The 21965-nt window shown below is 37.7% G+C and overlaps 1 protein-coding gene across 8 annotated transcripts in view; it reads left to right on the top strand.

Moving 5' to 3' along the window:
• LOC117426645 (protein TANC1-like) overlaps nt 1-21076 on the top strand; it is a 112872-nt gene extending 91796 nt beyond the window's left edge. For 4 of the 8 annotated variants that reach the window (XM_059033788.1, XM_034044478.3, XM_059033784.1 and 1 more), the window contains 12 exons: nt 1338-1574; nt 3884-4069; nt 4355-4433; nt 13664-13797; nt 14148-14271; nt 14503-14678; nt 15689-15821; nt 16788-16817; nt 16919-17010; nt 17422-17568; nt 18183-18283; nt 18518-21076. In XM_059033788.1, the coding sequence (XP_058889771.1) occupies nt 1338-1574; nt 3884-4069; nt 4355-4433; nt 13664-13797; nt 14148-14271; nt 14503-14678; nt 15689-15821; nt 16788-16817; nt 16919-17010; nt 17422-17568; nt 18183-18283; nt 18518-19988 (2910 nt within the window). In that variant the 3' untranslated portion in view covers nt 19989-21076. The remainder of the gene's footprint in view (nt 1-1337; nt 1575-3883; nt 4070-4354; nt 4434-13663; nt 13798-14147; nt 14272-14502; nt 14679-15688; nt 15822-16787; nt 16818-16918; nt 17011-17421; nt 17569-18182; nt 18284-18517) is intronic. The other 4 variants (XM_059033785.1, XM_059033787.1, XM_059033786.1 and 1 more) reach the window with 2 other exon arrangements.
• The last annotated feature ends 889 nt before the right edge of the window (nt 21077-21965 follow it).

Here is a 21965-nt window from a genome sequence, read left to right as displayed (position 1 = left end):
AGAAAAGGCCATTAGTGATAAATGCTGCAATTGAATATATTAGGAAGATTTGTTCAGCCTCTTTAATTAATGTAAGTTGTGATTCACTATTAATTTTACCATAGCCTTTTCAGTATCATTCTGTTGAAATACATGGCATTAAATAAATATGGTGGTCTTCTGGATTATTAGTAAATTAATAAACAAAAGGTCACTTTAATCACAGAGGCAGTTTAAGGATTTTTGTTGTTGTTAAGACAGATTGGTTCAGGTGTTTGCTGTGCCTGGCTACTGTATTATGGATAAAAAATATGCAAATACTAAAACCAGTTGTCCTCGGGCTTGAGCAGGAATTATTGGGTTGGTGATGTATTCTTCCTTTGAGCTAAAAGGACATTGTTTTTAGCGTGGCATGCTAATAACAAAATCAAGACCTTTGTAATGCATTGGATTCTTGCATCATAATAATAATAATAATAATAATAATAATAATAATAATAATAATAATAATAATAATAATAATATCGACCTCAAAGAGACCTGAATGTCCAGGTGCACCATACAATATGGTGTAGAGAAAAATAAAATAATTTAGTGTCGCAATAATACATTATAAAGTGTATTCATAAACAGGTTCCAAAAAAATGTGTATCATGGGTATACTGTTTGTTTTTAGAATATTTACGTCATCTCAGAAAAGCTTGTTGGCCAGTGGTTAAAGAAAGGGACGTGTTACCAGGAGGTTCCTCCTTGTGCTCCGTCCTTCAGATAAAACCGAGGCCCTATTGCAAGTGACTCTGCAGCAGCATAGTTCACCACCTAGTCTCTGTAATTTGCTTTGAATAAAAGCGTCTGCTAAATAACTAATTAATAATGTGTATTTTTTTTTATTTTTGCAAAACGTGATGAGCCTGGTTTGAGTTGATGTTGACACTCAAAAAAATAGTCCCATCAGTCAGTGCGGTGAGATTAGATTGTTCCAGAAGAATGGCTGCAGAAAAGCTGGAATCTGGGGGAGCTACAAATGGATGTATAAAGGCCTGAGCTCCATAATCACTGATCTACAAAGGGAAGATTGATGCCAAAGGGCAGGAATAAGTTCATCTTACTTGAGTGTGGCTTTTATTAAAAAGAGCAGCTCATTATGGCCAGAATGTTGCGACTGAATTGCTGCTGTCTTGTGCACTGTGTTTCACTCTGTTGGGTTGATAGTGTGTACTTCTGCTCGGGAGATGTAAGGTCACACATTGTGTTTGTTTTTCCTTCGTTTTTCTTCGGTAAGAGTAAACCTATTTATTTTTTTTCTTTCTCTTTTGATACGCAGTCTGTTTACATACATATTTTTACATGCATTTCAGGTGAGTCGTCTATTGGTGCTGGGAGGAGCCAATGTTAACTACAAGACAGAGGTGTTGAATAACGCACCGATTGTGTGTGTTCAGTCCCACCTGGGCCATCAGGAGATGGCCAGCCTGCTCTTGGAGTATGGGGCTGCTGTGGACGGCGTCTCGGAGCACGGCATGACCCCTCTGTGCTTCGCAGCAGCCGCAGGTCACACTCGCGTAGTGAATATGCTCTGTAAGAAGGGAGCAAAGGTAAGACGGATCACACTGTTTTATATACAGTACTGTGCAAAAGTTTTAGGCAGGTGTGAAAGAATGCTGTAAAGTAAGAATGCTTTCAAAAATAGACATGTTAATAGATTATATTTATCAATAAACTAAATGCAAAGTGAGTAAACAGAAGAAAAATCTAAATCAAATCCATATTTGGTGTGACCACCCTTTGCCTTCAGAACAGCATCAATTCTTCTAGGTACACTTGCACAGTCAGGGATTTTGTAGGCATATAGTCAGGTGTATGATTAAACAATTATACCAAACAGGTGCTAATGATCATCAATTCAATATGTAGGTTGAAACACAATCATTAACTGAAACAGAAACAGCTGTGTAGGAGGAATAAAAGTGGGTGAGGAACAGCCAAACTCAGCTAACAAGGTGAGGTTGCTGAAGACAGTTTACTGTCAAAAGTCATACACCATGGCAAGACTGAGCACAGCAACAAGACACAAGGTAGTTATACTGCATCAGCAAGGTCTCTCCCAGGCAGAAATTTCAAGGCTGACAGGGGTTTCCAGATGTGCTGTCCAAGCTCTTTTGAAGAAGCACAAAGAAATGGGCAACGTTGAGGACCGTAGACGCAGTGGTCGGCCAAGGAAACTTACTGCAGCAGATGAAAGACACATCATGTTTACTTCCATTCGCAATCGGAAGATGTCCAGCAGTGCCATCAGCTCAGAATTGGCAGAAAACAGTGGGACCCTGGTACACCCATCTACTGTCCGGAGAAGTCTGGTCAGAAGTGGCCTTCATGGAAGACTTGCGGCCAAAAAGCCATACCTTCGACGTGGAAACAAGGCCAAGCGACTCAACTATGCACAAAAACACAGGAACTGGGGTGCAGAAAAATGGCAGCAGGTGCTCTGGACTGATGAGTCAAAATTTGAAATATTTGGCTGTAGCAGAAGGCAGTTTATTCGCTGAAGGGCTGGAGAGCGGTACACGAATGAGTGTCTGCAGGCAACAGTGAAGCATGGTGGAGGTTCCTTGCAAGTTCGGGGCTGCATTTCTGCAAATGGAGTTGGGGATTTGGTCAGAATTAATGGTCTCCTCAATGCTGAGAAGTACAGGCAGATACTTATCCATCATGCAATACCATCAGGGAGGCATCTGATTGGCCCCAAATTTATTCTGCAGAATGACAACGACCCCAAACATACACAAAAGTCATTAAGAACTAACTATCTTCAGTGTAAAGAAGAACAAGGAGTCCTGGAAGTGATGGTATGGCCCCCACAGAGCCCTGATCTCAACATCATCGAGTCTGTCTGGGATTACATGAAGAGAGAGAAGCAACTGAGGCTGCCTAAATCCACAGAAGAACTGTGGTTAGTTCTCCAAGATGTTTGGGCCAACCTACCTGCCGAGTTCCTTCAAAAACTGTGTGCAAGTGTACCTAGAAGAATTGATGCTGTTTTGAAGGCAAAGGGTGGTCACACCAAATATTGATTTGATGTAGATTTTTCTTCTGTTCACTCACTTTGCATTTTGTTAATTGATAAATATAAACTATTAACATGTCTATTTTTTAAAGCATTCTTACTTTACAGCATTTTTTTTTTACACCTGCCTAAAACTTTTGCACAGTACTGTATATATTTTTTTACAGTATGTTGTCAAATACAGATACAATGCTAAATAAATCATGGCTTTGACAGATTATAAATCATTAAAATCTGATTATTTTGAGAAAAACCTGATCTAGACCAAGTTTCTTTTTTTAACTGTGTATATACTGGTTATAGGCAGAAAATCTCTTGTGCCTTAAAAAAAATATATATATATTAATGAAAGCTACTTGCTGTTGTCATAATTTGGTTAGCTACTTTATCAATAATGCTGACAGCCCGAGCTCTCAACATGAGTGCACTTAGTGAAAGTCGAATGCAATTTAGAGAGCCATGCAATAAATAGAAAATATGAAAAAAATATGCACCTTGGACTTGTGAAGATGCTCTGTAAGCTTACTGTACAAACCAGTACACCCACAGAGATAATGGGACTTTTTATGGAGTAGCTGAGTGTTGAACTGACAAGGGTGTTGATTTGGCACATTTAAACCAGGATAATTGTGTTAGTTGTACAGTCATGTTGCCCATATCTGAATGGTGGATCTATGCAGCCCCTGGTTTTGTGTGTCTTGCCCATATTTGTCTCTGTAAAATACCTAGAGAGCACCCCGCCAGTGTTGCACCTTTACATCACACTGCAAGGCTTCAGTACGTGATCATTTTTACTTGACAAACTGCATAGTTATCTAATCTTAATCCCTTGTCATGCAGACTGATCATGTAGACAAGAGTGGCCAGTGTGCTTTGGTTCATGCTGCCTTAAGAGGTTATCCTGATATCATTGACCTCCTACTGGAGACTGACTGGGCGCCTGACATCCAGCAGCAGAACTCTTCTGTGAAAAACAAAGCGCTTCAACAAGCCTTGATCGCAGCTTCCAGTATGGGACACACGCAGGTATGGTATAGAGTTTATTAATGACATGCAATACATGTTCATAGCATCGCATGTTTAAGTGCTAGATGATCCAAAGGTTTTGTATGTACACGGTTTTATATATATATATATGTATAATGTATATCCACACTTTAACACTTGTAAGTGATTATTTCAATACAATGTCTACTTGTGTAATATATTAAAGAGGTCATTTCAAGCCTACTTTGTTGAATAACATATATATAATTTTTTGCTGATCATTTTTCCATCTGAATCTGGCTCATCCTATATCTTGTTTCACAGGTTGTTAGAAGATTGCTGGCTTTGGATAAGGAACATGCGGTGGAAATTGATGGATATGATATATTGTGGGGAGAAACAGGTACTGTGCTTTAGGGTTTAGTTATTCTTGAGTTTTTAGTGGGTTTTGGTGCTAATGAGACGTGCTGGATTGGCAGGAAAGGACAGTGAATCCTCTTAGAGAGCTGTAAGCTGTTCAGTTTCCAGGCCCATCAAACCTTTGCTCTCTCTTTTTACGACTGCCTGTAGAAGGGCCCAGTGCCAGCTCTGTGCTGGTTTTGTGATATGGACCGCTGTCCACTTAAGGCAAATTTGAGACAACCACACTTGCCTGTTTTGATCCCACTTTAGAGACTGGCAATGAAAAAGGATATCTTTCTGTCCCATCCACCCCGTGTGTGTGAGTTCAGTGGATGTTTTGAGTATCCGACTTTGATATCAATTTAGAATCCCCCAGCCTTCTCTTTTAATCTTCCCTTATAAACTAAGTTATTGATAACTCTACTGCATGTATTTTTATTTTAAATACATTTTGTTTGCACCAGGGAATCCATTATAAGGGCCCCAGATTGATTCTTTTAAAATATGATTTTACTTGTGTCATACCTTTTATTAAAATTAATGTAGTAATTGTTTGTGAAGTATACCTTATGAATATCTCAAGTGGTTAAATGAGAGTCTGCTTGGCTCTCAGAACATCTATCAACATGGATTATTTGCCTTTGCAAGTCTGTGCTGAAGATAATAACTTGATCTTGACCTTTCTGCACAGCGCAAGGTTGTTAGACTCGCTGTAATAATTTCTTTGCACTGCTCTTCAGTGCCCTCATTATGTCCCTGTAAGCAGGCTGACCAGACCAGGATGAACTTCTCTGGATGCAGACTGTATTTAGCATTAACCTCTTGCTAGCTCTGTGATCCCGTGCCTTCTCCCTTTTATTAACTAGCACTTCACACTGTCATGTTGGTTTAAGTGAATGCTCAAATCCCATTTGTAGTCCATATTGTGCATGTCCCTCCTTTCTGTTATCTTACTGTGGTCAGTATTTCTTAAACCAGTTTGCAAAAACGTATCTACTGATATATGAAATATGTACCATTTTTCCACTCATGTGCCAAGCCATTTTTTTTTTTTTTTAGTAGTCGCCAATTAGTTTTTTGTTATTTTCCACCCAATTTAGTAGTGTCCAATTATTCTTTTTAGCTCAGCTCACCGCTATCACCCCTGCGTTGACTCGGGAGGGGGAAGACGAACACACACTGTCCTCCGAAGCGTGTGCCGTTAGCCGCCCACTTTTTTACACACTGCAGACTCACCATGCAGCCACCCAGAGCTACAGCGTCGGAGGACAATGCAGCTCTGGGCAGCTTACAGGCAAGCCCGCAGGCGCCCGGCCAGACTACAGGGGTCGCTGGTGCACGGTGAGCCGAGGACACCCTGGCCGACCTAACCCTCCCTCCCTCCCTCCCCCCGGGCGGCGCTCGGCCAATTGTGCGCCGCCCCTTAGGAGCTCCCGTCCTCGGTCAGCAAAGGAATAGCCAGGACTCGAACCGGTGACGTCCAGCCTATAGGGCACTTCCTGCACTCTACACAAGTGCTTTTACTGGATGCCCCACTTGGGAGCCCCCAAACTCATTTTTAAGTGGTTCAAGCCTTAGAAGTTCAATTTTATTTTCTGCTTGATGTAGTGTGCAGTTTTCTTCCTCGGAGTAAGATTGTAGTCATTGATCCTATCAGATTGATCTTTACTACCAGTTTTAAGCCTGCTTGCAGTTATTTTAAGACCAAGTCATGTATGCTTTATCTTTTAGTTTTTTTTCATTAACTTCAAAACCAGATTATAGATTTTGTTAAGCTCCCTGTTAGATATTATGGTTTTGAGTACACAAAGTGGTTCATGTCTTTTTAAAAGTTTCATCAGCAGCACAGATGAGGAACTGGCTAGTGGACTTGGATAGGTGGTAATGGACGCAGTCAGGGGTAGCAGTGTGGATTCTAGTGAATTGTACCACTTTAAAATGCAGCCATGGCAGTAGAAAACATCAGTGTTAATAATATGTGTCAGTTTCTTTCGACTTAAGGTGTCAGTGATAGGAAAGTGTGTTTTAAAGGCAGGTGAGATGAGGAATATGAGGGAAGAAAAATAAACTAAATATTGACCTGTTATGTATTTGAATTTCTAATTCATTTAACCACAGGGGTGTTATAGCGTTTTATTTTTCACAGTACCTTTGCTGCCTATATTAATACAGCCAGTATTATAATAAGTTATTGGTAATGGTTGCTGAGACCTTTGGGATTTTCCCAGGTGGAAAGTTTTAAACCGTGTCTGTAATAAAACAAGGAACCTTATCAGTCTGCGCAGCCTTTGAGGAAAATGTCTGTTCTTTTGCCTCTGCCACCATTCCCTTTACTTCAGTAGTCTGTCCCATATGTTTTCTGTAAGAGATAAGGTAGTATCAGCAGGAGCAGGTTTTATTTTCTAGCACTGTCCTTTTCTAAATTTGAAATGATCTAAAATAGCAAGTATTAGTTCTCTTCTGTTTGTTGACTACAGAGAATACCCAACATGTGTTCAATACTTTAGATATGATTTAGATGCATTTAAACAATATATTTAAGAATTTTTCAGCAAAAGCATACCGTTACTAATTTTTTGAGAACTATGTTTAATAAAGCTTCATGTAGAGAATCATTGCTAATGTAGCTTGCTTCAGAAATGAACAGTGGAAGTGTTGCTGGGCTAATACAATAGTTCAGCACAGAAGTAAGCTGTTTTCAACCTTGGCTACTGTAGCTTGTGCTGTGGAACAGATCTTTTGTGGCACTTTATGGAGATGTCCTTAGGTCTGGACTTGTAATCTCTGAGAGCGTTGTTTAAGACCGCAGCAGAAATAGCTGGTGCTTGTTGCTGATCTCTAAAAGGGCGAGACCTTTTGATACTGGTATTCACATCCTTTGTGGTCTTATACTGAGGCTCAAGATGCATGAGACTTTCTCTTCAATGTTTCATGTCTTTGCACACAGAGAAATGTGTGCGCTCTGCCCTTTTAAAGCACTGGAAAATAGCCTGTAAGCAAAGTTATGATCTGGCCTCTTAACCACTCTTGGTATATGGGTACAGGGCTATGCTACCATACTTGGTATTTCTTTTACTGTAAATGAAGCTACAGTATGAATCGACTGAGTTCATTTAATCATACTGCTGCAGGTTATAATATTACTGTAGGCCAGTAAAAATAATTTAAAAAAAAACAAACATGCACACCCACACACACATACTTTTTTTTTTTTTTAATTGAATTTGAGGAAATGCACAATGTGACCGTAAGAAAGTCATAGTCCATGTAGGCTATCAATATCTGTGAATCTCTAGGTTTATTGCACCCCTGCTGCTTCTTCAAACCTCACAATCAGATGAAACACCAGCTTCATATTTTCAGAGTTCTGGAAATGGTTAAGAGTAGGCTTTAGATTTGTTCACACAACACCCATGTCAAGTTCTGCATCTAGTACCATGTAAAGTTTATATTGACGCCAAGAGATTATTTCTACATGATCTGCATGCTTACAGTACCAGCTGCTTTTTTGGATGTGTGGCACAAGAACCTGAATTAGGAAACAAAAAAATGAATGGCAGATACTTACTGTGTATTGAAATGTAATTGCTCACAGCTGGCACTGATACAAGACAACGAAACAATCTTCAGTTCAACAGGATCTACCATCCATCCGCCACTGGCAAGTCTTCGGCCAAGTCCATTCATTTTACACCTGTTGTTGCACACTGTTTGAATTTCTTTACCTGCAAAAATATTATATTCTTACTGCGTCATTTTAAATTCCCCATTACAGACAAAAAAAAAAAAGAAATGTAATTTGTTCCCAGAGACTGATCAAAAATTATAATTGGATATTGGATAATAAGAGCCTCTTTAAAACCAAAAATGTAGAGCCCGGTGTGTCTCATTATGTAATTACATTTAGGCCAACTTTTATGATGATTGATAGAACCATTTTTTGTCAATATTACCATGGCGATCATTCTTGTTATATCGATTTCAGCTGCGGTTAATGTTTTTTTTTTTTTTGTATGGTCATACAGCATAATAAACTAAGAAAATCAATGAGATATAAATACCAAAATCTGTACTAAAGTTTTTTTTTAAATGAAATACATCGCCTGTAAACCATGTCTTATATTGATAACCATTCTCATGAGAAGAATTTAAGATTCCTAGTGGATAACCTAATATAATAACAGATTAAATGTAAAATTCTCTTTTTGCAGTGTATTCATATTTAAAGGGATATTGAATTGCTTTGTCATGTTGGTACCGTTGCTTTAATTTTATTTGATGGAATGGTGCAACTCTAGGGCTTTATCTTGGAGAGAGCAAATCTTATTCCGATGAGCTCAACTCCACTGGTTTAGGTATAAGAAATTGCAAGATAATTTAATTTGAGCAATGTTTTCCCTAGACTGCAGCTTTCTGATAGAATTGAAAAGGAAGCCGAACGATGGAGCTGTGATCTGTGTGAGGAGAAAGCAAATAAGGTCATTAACAAAGTGTTTGATGTGTTTCCCATAATTTGAAAACACATTATTTGATGTTGTAAAAATGTAAATGTATTATAAAACAGACAAAGAAAAACATTTGTTAAAAATTAGTTTGTGCACAAGCAATTGCTTACACTGTGAAATCAGCAGAATAAATAGCGTTTCTTGCAAGTTTATTTCAAATACTGTCAATTGAATTAATGTCCTCTGTTTGGCACACAAGAGTGGTCTTGCCTTTTAAATTGTCGTGTTACTGTACTACCGAGACAAGTCACTTTTAACAAAGCTATTAGATAGTGTCTTATGTTTACAAATGAACTGCCGGTATTATCAGTTGGTAGAACCGATATTTACTAAAAACTTAAAACTGTTTGGTTGTATTGGTGTTGTGCATTTGAAGTTCATCTTTATACTTGAAGTGACCTAGGCCTACATTAGTGAAGGAGCAGACATTTTGTCATAAGCTGCAGAGCTGAACAGACTTCCAGTTGATAAATAGGTTGTGCTGCACCGGCCTAGGTTCGTTATCCTTTCTTCAGACAGTGATTTCAGCACTTTTTTTTTTTTTCTATTTTGTGGCAGAAATACTGGTGCACTGGCGTTGATAAAAACAAGGGAAATTGCTTTTCACTGTAAGGTACTTTAAAGTAATGAGTAGTAATTGATCCTTTTATACCATGTCAGAGTTTCACCAATTCATCTGTAGTGTTTTATTTTAATAATTATTGTCACTGGATACTGGATTGATGTACTTGGAACCTCTGAAAGTAATTATAGCTGATATGATGGCTGCTGGAATTGAAAGACGAATACAAAATGTCAGAAAATAAGTAATGAGAAAAATATGAGTCAAATTGACCTTTACTTTGTAATCTAGTGAAGATTGCAACATTAACTTTTGGAGAGCAGCAACAACAATTAATATGCATGGTAGATTAGTTGTATCACTTTGATCACTCTGGAACCAAAACCTCACAGATAAAGATAAGCATGAGACATAATAGCTACTCACAATAAGACAGACCAAGGACAAGAGAAGTATTGTGGCAGGGCAGAAGCCCTGCTCCTGTAAATCGTGTGTGTGGGGGAATGTGAGATTGGCAGGGATGGGGTTAAATCTGTCCCTGCCAGCAATCACAAGTGTGGCCAATTGAGTGCTAATTGGGGAGTGGCCATGTGTATTTAAAGGGGAACTGTAATACAAATGAATATATAACCATTTCAATAGAAAAGATGTTAACAAAAGCTTTTGACGCATTTTCAACCTCTCCTTGAGCAGTATCATATAAAAAACCAACAACCAACCAACACTCTTCCGTCGCGCTTTGTGATGTCCTGTTGTTGACTTGCTCTGTAGTCACACATAGTATTCTATTGAGCGTATGTTCCTATATTATGTAGTCATTGTTTTGTTATCGCTGCCCTTTGTTGATTTAAAGGCTTAGGCACCTGAACCCTTTGCATTCTGACAATTCACCCTGCCGGCCTTCACTGGTGTGGGTGGCTGTCAACGATATGACGTAACAGCGGTGCCAGAAAGGTTCCAATATGGCGGCGGCCTGCCTTTCCAGCTGACCCAGAAAGCTGACAAAAAAACTGAAATACTGGCCAAACGCTTGACGACTTAACAAAATTGGCACAGCGAGACGCATTTGTTATGTATACAGAGCATTTAGAGAGCCTTGTTATTTTGAGTACAGTTCCCCTTTAAGGGAGGATAAATCCTTTGTCTGGGAGAGGGAGTTAGATGAGTGTAACCTGTGGGTTAAACTGTTTTGTATGTAACTGTTCAGTGAAGGCAAATGCACAGCCTGACAGCAGTGTTTGGATACAGTATTGTTTTGTTTGAATCTGTATTTTGGCCCTTGTGCCAGTTTGTTTGTTCCTGTATTTGTTTTAGTGTTTAATAAATGTGTGTTCTAGCGCGAACTGCAGCTTCTGTTTCTGGGTCTCTTTCCTGATGATAACTGGCTGGGCTGTGATGCCTCCCTGTCACAGGTATATACTGTAAATTGAGAATAGATGGTTTCAAGGGCAGATTAATGTTTCAGAAAAGCAGTATGTGATTTTAGCTTTAAAGTGAGTATTGATCTGTGTATCAAAACTTAATAAAACAAATCCCTCATTATTTATATATTGGAGGCTGTATGGTACCCAATATTGTTTTATTTTCATTCATGTGACGTGGGTCTACAAGGTCCCATTCTTCTAGAACATAAAACTGCAATCTTGACGGAATCATTGTGCAAGTCAAGCTTTGCTTACAGAATCTGGCAAGGTTGTGTATTTCATACACACCAATAAAACCATGAATTTTTTTTTTTTTTTTTAACCTCTTCCTTTAATTAATATTGGTACATTACTTTCACAAAACTCATGTTTGCTTAAAAACAAACAAAAAAAAAGTTTACTCCAGTCTCAGTGTTTTCCTGTACATTTTAAAGCTGTATGTTGGTCTGGCTTTAACTTCCTTTTCTAAACTGTAATGTCCTTTTAGTTTGCTGGCTACAAGTCAAAAATTTGACAAACATTTTTAGCTTTCCCTTAATGGTCCATTCTCATATTTTCCACATCACATCAGCTGCTCATTTAAATTCTTTCCCTGCCTTAGCAGTACTGAGACAAAAGGAGGACTGATCCGTGGCATAGTGTATCAGGAAAATATGAGGCCATTCTTGGATGAATAGACGGAATTCCTGGCCATAGTTGTTATTGTTTATACAAGCAAGTTAATCATTCTTGAGCACAGCAGATTTCCAAACATGGTATAACCTTGGCATAGGCAGTCTTTTAATTTTAATTTAAAATAGGAGGCTAGAAATCCCAAGTAGAAGGCAGGGGGGTATGGGGGTCCTCCCCCAGCACGGGTGCAAGTGGCAACGCCCCCCGCCGAAAACAAATTACAGGGTTTTGCAGGGGTCTAAATCCTGCATAGCCTGGGCCTAAATATGTGCCTTAATAGGGACCCAAAATTAAAAATAAGTGTATAACTTTGTTCATTTTTTTATTATTATTTTAGGTGTTGATTTAAAGAGCAAGTAAAAGTTACTTATGTCTATGAAAAGTAATTACAAAATTATGTATTTATATTAGAATTTTAAAACCACAAACTTGTTTTAGCACACAGTAACAAAAACAAACAATGTCACATTATATAGGTACCATAATACCAAGTGAGATCAAAGAGAAAAATGTGAAGCAATTTCTAAATTAAAGATAAGAAGCAGTATTAACTGGTAGTAAATTTGAATACAGAAAAGGTAAGACATAAGCTGTATTTTGTTTTCCAATTTTATGTATTCCGTTTTTTCCCATGCATTTTATACAAAAAAAGACAAGACATTTAAGTTTCTAAAAATATTCATGGAACCAACCAGTCCTTACATTTATTTTTAGTCTAATCTAAGGTTCTGAGTATACATACTTTCCCATGTCGCCGTTTCTCATTAACTACCGAGTCCGAGAATGCACAAGTGCATAACTAAATAAATACATTTTAAAAAATGCGCTTGCGAGAACTGCAATTTCAAAACTGTTGTTTAAGGTTTTCAGAAGTTTTTGTTTCTGTTGCATTTTCTGTAAATATTAAATCGATTTCTACAGTAAGCTGTATTATTTTTTCTTTAGTTTTAATATTTTTTTTAATTGTTAACTGTTGCTTGATTAAAATAAATACAAATAACAATAAATAATGAAAATAAATAACCCATTCATTAATGCCTACATTTTTATACTGTGTATCTATGTTTGCACCATATGGCAAGCCAAATTATCATTTTGAGATATCTCGAAATGCATTTCAAGATATCTTAAATTGAATTGCAGATATCTCAAACTAACTCGATTTCAAGATATCTCGAACTCATTTTGAGATATCTCAAATTCAATTCCAGATATCTCAAATTGACTTCCTGTTTAGTTTGAGATATCTCAAATTGACTTCCTGTGAAAATGCTCTGTTTTGAATGGACTTCCAGCCCATTTCAAGATATCTCAAACTAGACAGGAAGTCAATTCGAGATATTGTCAATTCAATTCGAGATATCGCCAAGTCAATTAGAGATATCGCCAATTCAATTAGAGATATCGCCAATTCAGTTCGAGATATCGCCAATTCAGTTCGAGATATCTCCAGTTCAGTTCAAGATATCTCCAGTTCAGTTCAAGATATCTCAAACTGACTTCCTGTCCAGTTTGAGATATCTCGAATTGAATTTAAGATTTATTTAATTGACTTCCTTCTTGCCTAATATACAAAGAAAATATGGCTGTGTTTTGGGAAGACATCAACAGAAGAGGAGAAAGAAGAGATTCATACTGTACATACGTTTGAACCCACATTTCCATTTGACTTGAACTTCTTCTTAAAAATGGAACTTGGATATATAAAAATAATGAACTTAAGTACCGTGCCTGTTTAAACATAGATAGATAATCACAGTATGTGCTTATGTGTATTTGTACGTGGGTGTTTGTGTGTGTGTGAACAGATATGGTTTAAATTTAGGGATTTGAATTGTAACCTGTACCATACTATAGTGCCTTTCTGAAGCGTACTATATTTTATATGTCATCAATAATCATTTGAAACACACAGACAGACAGGTGTAAATGTTTATCATAATGCTGATGTGGCATCTTCTTCATTATGATATAATGACCTTACCGTACTGTACTATTATAGGTCAGTTTAGTTTCTTGGGGCCAGGATTGCATTGTTGGTTTGAATTGCTTTTTTGTTTTTGTTAAGCTTTGACAGCAGCTGCAGGGCGAGGTAAAGTGGATGTGTGCAGGTTTCTGCTGGAGCAAGGCTGTGTGGTGCACCAGGTGAACCAGCGAGCTGTTTCCCCACTGTTCTGCGCGGTGAGGCAGGGGCACTGGCAGGTATGAAATGACTCCTGCATCCGTGGGTTTGGGTTATTTAAAAAAAAAAAAAAAAAAAAAAGCTTAAAGTGTATAATCGCATGCGTAGAGCACGTAGAGCTTGTCTATTTGAAAGGTTGTGCTGGCTCACAGCAATGACATTTAAAATAAATGTATCGGAAACTTACTATCTTACTGTCGGCCCAAATCATATAGATCCATTCAACATTGACACACCACTTACTTTTCTGTACTGCACCAAATAGAAATTAGAAAGTGAAATGCAGTTTCGCACATTGGCAGTGTGTCAATGTCCGATGTGAGGTAACACTGGCTGCCATATTCTCACGTCGTTTTATAATTTCTTTCAGGTTGCTGACCACCTGTTACAGCATGGAGCTGATGTTAACATAAGTGACAAGCAGGGCAGGACACTGTTAATGGTGGCCGCGTGTGAAGGCCACTTGAGCACTGTGGAATTCCTGCTTTCAAAAGGTGAGTTTCATTCTGTTTAGTTAAACATTTGATCTTAAGAATAAACATTAACATATTTGGAATACTTGCAGCCCGTAAACAATAATACATAAGAACATGATTGTGTTGTGTAGTACATGTGGTGTGTAGTATATGAAAACAGTTGATGTTAACATCTATACTCTACACTTTAACATCCCTGCTGTATAATATACATATTTGTGTGCAGTTTTTAACACTTCCATGTTTCAGGTGCTTCCTTGTCCTCTGTGGATAAGGAGGGGTTAACTCCGTTAAGCTGGGCGTGCTTGAAAGGACACAAGGCTGTGGTGCAGTTTCTGGTTGAGAAAGGCGCAGTCATAGATCATACTGATAAGAATGGAAGGACACCTCTGGACTTGGCAGCATTTTACGGGGATGCTGAAATTGTAAGTACAGAAAACTAGTTTTAATCAAGCTTGTGTTTACGTCATTGCATTGAAATGGTACACGTGTACAATACATTTAAATAGCTTGCACCGAAACAAATGAGGTATAAAAGTTAGATTAAAATTGGCTGCAATATGTCTGGATCGCTGAATGTTGTGGTTGTTTTATTTTTTATTTTTATTTTTTTAATTTATTTATTTAATTTTTTTCATAAAAGAAAAACACATCCTTAATTTACTTAACCACAAATAAACAACAGAGGCATTCAATTGTGTGGCTTGCAAGTAGTCTGAAGTTGTTTGGTATTGAATTATAATTTAATCTGTGTTTACTTTCCTTTCAGAAAAAAAATAAACGGTTCTAATTAAGCTTTGAGAACCTGCCCCGTTATGTTTTTACAGCTGCATTCCTGAGAAATAATACCATTAGCATATATCCAGCAATGGAATTAGAATTGAATTGTAGGACTATGTGCTACAGAGCATGACACTCTGGTCAACTTGCCAGAACTACTGGACTGGCCTCTGTATATGTGCTAGAGCAGTATTCATAATGAATCAGACAGCCAAGCGTTTACTGGCATGCAAAGGCTTTATAAATACGGACCCCATTTTATGCTGTGTTTATGCATAGATCACACTATCATTGCTGTGTCTGGGCAGGATCATTGGAGGATCTAACACATCATTCTCCTAGGTACTACAGTGAGCTCAGAACCATATCTTGTAAGAGCTCTCTGGAATGCATGCATGAGCTGCAATAAATATAAAGTTTGTTAATATTATTTTACAGTGAACCTGGGTGACAATGTACTAAAGGGTATAGTCCAGAAATACTGAAAATCAAAGTATTTTTCACATTAACTGCCAAAACATAATTTAATTAAGTCTGTAGGTTATTATGAATTGGACAAGTGGCAGCAGCAGGTAACTCAACATCTGTGGCCAGCTGGGGAATAAAAATGCAAGCTGTTGACTTTCATGCAGAATTTTTTTCTATTGCTACGCAGGTTCATTATTTGGTGGAGAGAGGTGCAGTGATTGAGCATGTTGACTATAGTGGGATGCGGCCGTTAGACAGAGCTATTGGATGTCGAAACACGTCAGTGGTGGTGACCCTGCTAAAGAAAGGAGCAAAGCTGGGTAAGTGAGCATTTTCTTCACTTTTCCCCAACATTCTGGTAACTTCGTTGGACAGGTACAGGAGTGTTGGAGATAATCCATGATGTTGCAGTGTATTATTATTGGGATTGCAGAACAAGGTACACGACTTTATTGAAAAATCCTTCCACTAGTTCAATATACCGTCATTATAAATGGTTGTTATTGACAAAAACAGAGCTTTCATTTTGTAACACCAAATCCATGTTCCCTTTCACATTTTGCTTTTATTGTTCTGGAGGACTTCTCTGCATACAGAACGTCTAGATTTGTCTTGTATGAGCAACCTGTAGGAGAGAGGTTTATAGACCTTCCCTTTTAAAGCTTATCTTTTTAAACTAAATTGATATTATCTGTTACAGCTGCTAACATACAATCCGGTCCAAATTTCCTGCCAAATGCAATATCTTGGTATGTCTTTGCATTACAGGACATTTAAGATTCTGTCACAGTGAGGGCACTTAGTTTTTCAAAAAATGTGTTTTTGAATTTCCATATCCCCATATATCCATAATCATGTCCTGGTATACCAAATCTTCCCTAGTTTTAATTTGCATTGGGTAAAGAACTTGCTTGAATCTAACTTCTGCTAGATCATTTTTCAAGTTGTAAATGTATGTTAAGGTACACAGCTTAATTCAGATCAGTTTCACTTTGGCTACTCTGACAATTCAGATATCATTTTAAGCCAAGAGCATGCATTTTATCTAAGTATGTAAATATACGAACTATCCTAGATATTTACAATTGGAATTACAGATGCAGAGATTGCAGAGATTGCAGGGATATGTAAAAAGGAAAAAAAAAAAAAAAGAAAAGAAAACAAGCTTTCGGTAGTATTTTCCAGCATGTACAATTCCTTTCTCTGTCCATTTAATTGTCTTACTCTTTGTAATCTTTTCCTACTCTTGTCTTTCTTTTAACTGCTTACACTAATATCTTCTTAAGGCTACAGAACGTCTCCTTATGATCGATCAGGTACTTTCTTTAGGTAACTTTATTCAGTACCAATTACCTTGTAAATATCATTTTCCCATCTTGAGCATTTTGGGCAAATAAAATGGCTTTTAATCTTACAGGTAATGCAGCCTGGGCAATGGCAACCTCCAAACCAGATATTCTCATTATTCTACTGCAGAAGTTAATGGAAGAAGGAAATGTTCTCTATAAGGTAGCATTATCAGTGTATTTGAGGTATTTTACTGCATATAGTGTAGATTCTTGACAATCAACAAACTTTAATAATTACTTGGTGGATTATTATGTGAATGCTAATTGGTAAAAAGATTGAAAATGTTAAAATAAATCTTGATCATTTTAATAGTCAAATGTTTGATATTTATTATCATATAAAAATAAACCAATCCTTGTTTGATTTAATTGTTGTCCATATTTTAACTAGCATGACAAATGGTTATATTTTCACACAAAATGCTGGGATTGATCTGTGACTTAACAGATTCATTTTTTGTCTGACTGTTGATGAGTGAAGCTGTGCTGGCTGGTTGAAAGGCAGTTTTTTTACTTCACAATATTGTTAGTGTTTCTCTAAAGCTAACGACTGTCATGTATGAACTTTCAGAAAGGGAAGATGAAAGAGGCAGCTCAGAGATACCAGTATGCTTTGAGAAAGTTTCCACGAGAAGGATTTGGGGATGATCTGAAGGCTTTCAAAGAACTGAGGGTTTCACTGTACCTGAACCTATCAAGATGTCGCAGGAAAACAAACGTAAGCAGTTTGATTAATTTGAAATATTTTCAACAGTACAACTAAACCAGCTTCCAGTTTATTGAGCTTGAAAGACAAATCCAGGATAACTTGTGTACTGTATATTGATTTTATAGATTACCAACATTAAATGAAAGTGCAAAATGTATTGGTAGTAAGTTGATTATAGACTAGGGAAGTAATTCCCTGAAGGGGTTCACTATGGGTTTGCAAATGATGACCAGTATCTTCAAATCAAATTGACAGGAAAAGATAGCCACCCCTCAACAAGCTGATGCCTTCTATGGGTATGCTCCACGTGGCCCACAACCTCTCCTTGCTGTGTTTCAGCACAGAGAACTGTCTCCATAAATCTAAATTATGTGCACAGTTGTCCGTCCATTTTGTTCAACCGAACATTGTCCAGCTGGTCTACATTTTGTTAGATATCCTGTGGACTTTAGGCTAATTAAAAAAACGAATAAATAAAAATTGAAGATGGCAGGAATTTAGTACTAAAATGGTCATTGCATTAGTCACAAAATGATGTTAAAAAGAAAAACAATTCCTTAACATTACCCACAGTGCTTCAACATAACTGTGCTGATTTGAAGTTTATATTTGAATTCCCACAGGACTTTGGCATGGCAGAGGAATTTGCTACAAAGGCGCTTGAACTTAAACCCAAATCATATGAGGCCTTTTATGCCAGAGCAAGGGCCAAGAGAAGTAGCAGGTAAAAAAAAAAAAAATAAATACAGCATCTGCTTGCTTTTTTTCTATTTTTATGAAATAGTCTTCCTAAAGCACATGGAAAGATGATGCCATAACAGTTGTTAAATTTCTTGGGAACATTTTAGTAAATAATTTTGAAGGTTTAATTACCTAGCTCCAGCTGTAATGCAGTTTGATAATAAAACATGTTTTTTTGACATAGCACATTTAGTCTGACTTAATTTTCTTTTCTCAGGCAATTTGCTGCTGCCCTTGCGGATCTACAGGAGGCTGCAAAACTCTGCTCAAACAACCGTGAGATACGGAGGCTGCTGGTTCGGGTGGAGGACGAGTGCAAACAGTTGCAGCGTGCCCAGCAGAAACAGACAGGTGGGCAAAACCTACCACCCCAGAGCAACAAATCGGACCATGAGGAAGAGGAGGAGGTGCTGGACCAGAGCCTGGATAGCCAGGCGACACTGGGGCTTGAGGAGATTAATGAAGAAGACATTTCTCAACACGAGGAAGCAGCTGCCGGGTCACAGCACAGAACACAGAATGTACAGAATTTATATTCGTTGAACAGAGCACTTCATGATGGAGCAGCAGGTTCCCAGCAGAAACCCCGGCCTGTAACTCCTCCAAACCGACATAAATACCTGCGAGAACCACTAGCCCAGCAAGGACTGGTCAAGCAGCCAACGAAACAGGCTCAGATAGTCAAAACTAACCTGCATATGAACTCCCTGCAGTCTGGTGGACGGTCTGGAAACAAGTCGCAGTCTCAGTACCCCCCTCCAAGCCCATTGCCAAGCAGGCACATTTCGAGCGTACTAAAACCTAGTCCTGGTCTAGAGAGTATCAATTTGGGGTGTTCAGGTGCAGATGATTCAGGAACCAGTCATGGAGAAAGGTTGGCCTCCACACAAAATGTCTACCTTTCCAATGCTGAAAATGTGCTGTCCTACCATTCTCCCCAGTCATTCTCCAACGTGACGAAAACAGCAGAGAGGTTATCTGCACATTCTGTACCATCTTTGGACATAATGGCATCTACAAGTCCAGGACTTCCAGGGAGTGCTCTGGAGACAGGGAAGGAATCGTCTGCTGGTACAATGTCAGCATCTGGCTCTCAGGCCAGCAGTATGAAAATCTCCAGTTCAACCAGCAGCTTAGCATCCAGCAGCAGTCTGTCAGATAGTGGAAAGCTTCAAGGGCCAGATGTTCGAATTAAAACCACTGTAGACAACAAGACTAAGCAGTGTCAGAGTGGGACTGCAGACCACAAGCCTAGACCAACACCATTCATGGGAATAATGGACAAAACTGCAAGGTTTCAACAACTGCAGCAGAGTCTTCAACAGAATCGCAGCTGGCACAGCCTTTCAACAGAAGGATTGGTTACAAACACTATTTCTACAGGGGGGATACAGGCAGTTAACGTTGAGCTACCTTATGCCAAAACAGGGAGTGCTTACCATGACCAGATTAAAACTCCATCTCAGGGTCCTATGGGAAGCCTTCACAACGGAATGCACTCTAAGGAATTTGGGGAGAAGTTCTGCCAAACAGCCACCTGTTTCAAGGAACCCAAGCCAGCTGTGGCTGTCCTACATTCTTTTCCAGACAATAAATCTAAACAACAGTCTCACATAGCAAGAGATACTCCCGTCATTCATGTTGCTTCTATGAAACCAAAGCGATCATTTATAGAATCTAATGTCTAAGTCTGTTATTTAACCATTTTCTTAAACACTTGGTTAATTAAAAAGTACCTGTAATAAATATGTAAATGGAATTTTAGTTTATTGGGTTTTAACTTGTTTTCTTAACATTTAGAGTTACATATTTTACAAGTAACTATTTGTATTTTTTGTAAATAATTGCCACGACCAGTATTTAGATTAGTATTGGTTTTGTTTCTTTTTTTATTAACAAAAGTGTATAGGTCCATTATGCTTCTGTTACAGAATTGCATGTGTACTATATTTCAGCAAAGCTGGATAGCACTGAGTAGTCATTATGGCATGTAAACACAAATGAAACAGTAATGGCACTTTTGATGTTAATATATGCCTTTCAGGTGCTTATGGAATTATTATTATCATACATTTAGAGATTAGGTACAACATAGATGTATCATCTCTGTATTATAAAAATGAATGGTGTTGGTTGAGTGTAAAATGGGAGTACCATTCAGTGGTAATGTAACAGGAGATTGATAAAGGTTAGACATTTACAGTATGTGTTTGTTTTCTAGTAGGATACTGAGGATCCTAATTTTGTAAAATAGAATTCCTTCTTTTAAGAGAAGGTTAATTTGAGTGTAGTCAAATCATTAAACGTGTGTAGTTGAGGGTTTTTTGCAGTTTGATTGGGATTAAAATGATAGGGATCCTGGTTCTTACTTTTTCTTGTATATGTTTGTACATTGTATACATTTCCCCTATAATGTTACTGAATAATTTCTGTACCACCTTAATGTTGCTACCTAGATTTAATTTATTTACAGCTATTCTTGCTTGATCATTTGTAAAAGCAATATATTTTCTATAGTTATTTTTGCACAGCTACTGAAACATTTTCAGACTTTTAAAATGGCTTTGACTGGCTTTTGGTTTTAAGTGCATGCAGCAGTTTCAGTTTCTACCAGCTATTGTATTTGAATATGTATGTTATTGTAATTACTGAAATGTCTTCAGTACTGTGAGCTGTATTACCAGTGTTCACATACTGTAATAGATCTGTTCTGCCATAATAATATGGGACAAATAAAACTCCCACTGAAAAAATGTAACAGTCTCCTATGTCGGATTTCTTTTTTATTTAGCCTAGATGTAAAATGTAATTTGCTGGCTAGCCTATGTTCAGGAAACACAATTCAAATAGTGAAGCAAGCCTGGCAAGTCAAGAACAGTTGCTTTTGGTTTCCAATTTAATATAGTATAATCTTTTCAACAAACATGCCCTCTACATGAAGGTGCATAATGCGTTGTGTTTATTGTGCAAGATACAGCACTATTAGTGTAAGTATTTGTTTAGTAGCCTAGATTCACTGTTGTTATCACAACATGTGTGACAGAATAATAAAGCATTTATACCTCTGGAAAATATTGAAACATTTTAATTACAATCAAGGACACCAACCTTTAAAAAGGTAGTTTCCATGACAACACAACTTTGGTACCCTATCTGTGGTCGAAATCATAAGAAAAAGCTCAATAAGAAAAAGCACAGTTACAATACTCTTTTAGAGTATTGTAACTGTGTTCCCAATTTGTTTATTCAGTACACCTGCAAAACTGCCTGCAAAATAAAAAGTGAGTTGACGCCTTGCCTCTGTGATATTTAATAACCTCTCTAAAGTGAGAACAAATACAACACGCACGCTTAAAGGTGAAAGAAATGTAAACTGGGTTGCCTTATTTTATTTTATAACATAGTAGGTACTTCTGCTTTTAACTACTGTGACATTTTAAGAAGAGTTCCCTGTAGATACATCAATTACTTGTGGGTCTGATGGCAATTGTTACTGTCATACAATCTATTATTTTTACTTCACTTGATTCAAGAAGTGTTTGAATCATCATACAAGGAAAATCAAATAAGCTATACTGTAGACTGGCTGCCAACTCAGGCAAATTTTTAACTTAATAGCACAGTGCTCCCACATGTTAAGGGTGATCCTTTAGCACAGAACTATT

The sequence above is a fragment of the Acipenser ruthenus genome, chromosome 11, assembly GCF_902713425.1.
Source record: "Acipenser ruthenus chromosome 11, fAciRut3.2 maternal haplotype, whole genome shotgun sequence".
In the NCBI taxonomy this organism is placed as follows: Eukaryota; Metazoa; Chordata; class Actinopteri; order Acipenseriformes; family Acipenseridae; genus Acipenser; species Acipenser ruthenus.
The sequence above is the reverse complement of the archived record's forward strand: the minus strand, read 5'-3'. Positions and strand labels throughout refer to the sequence as shown.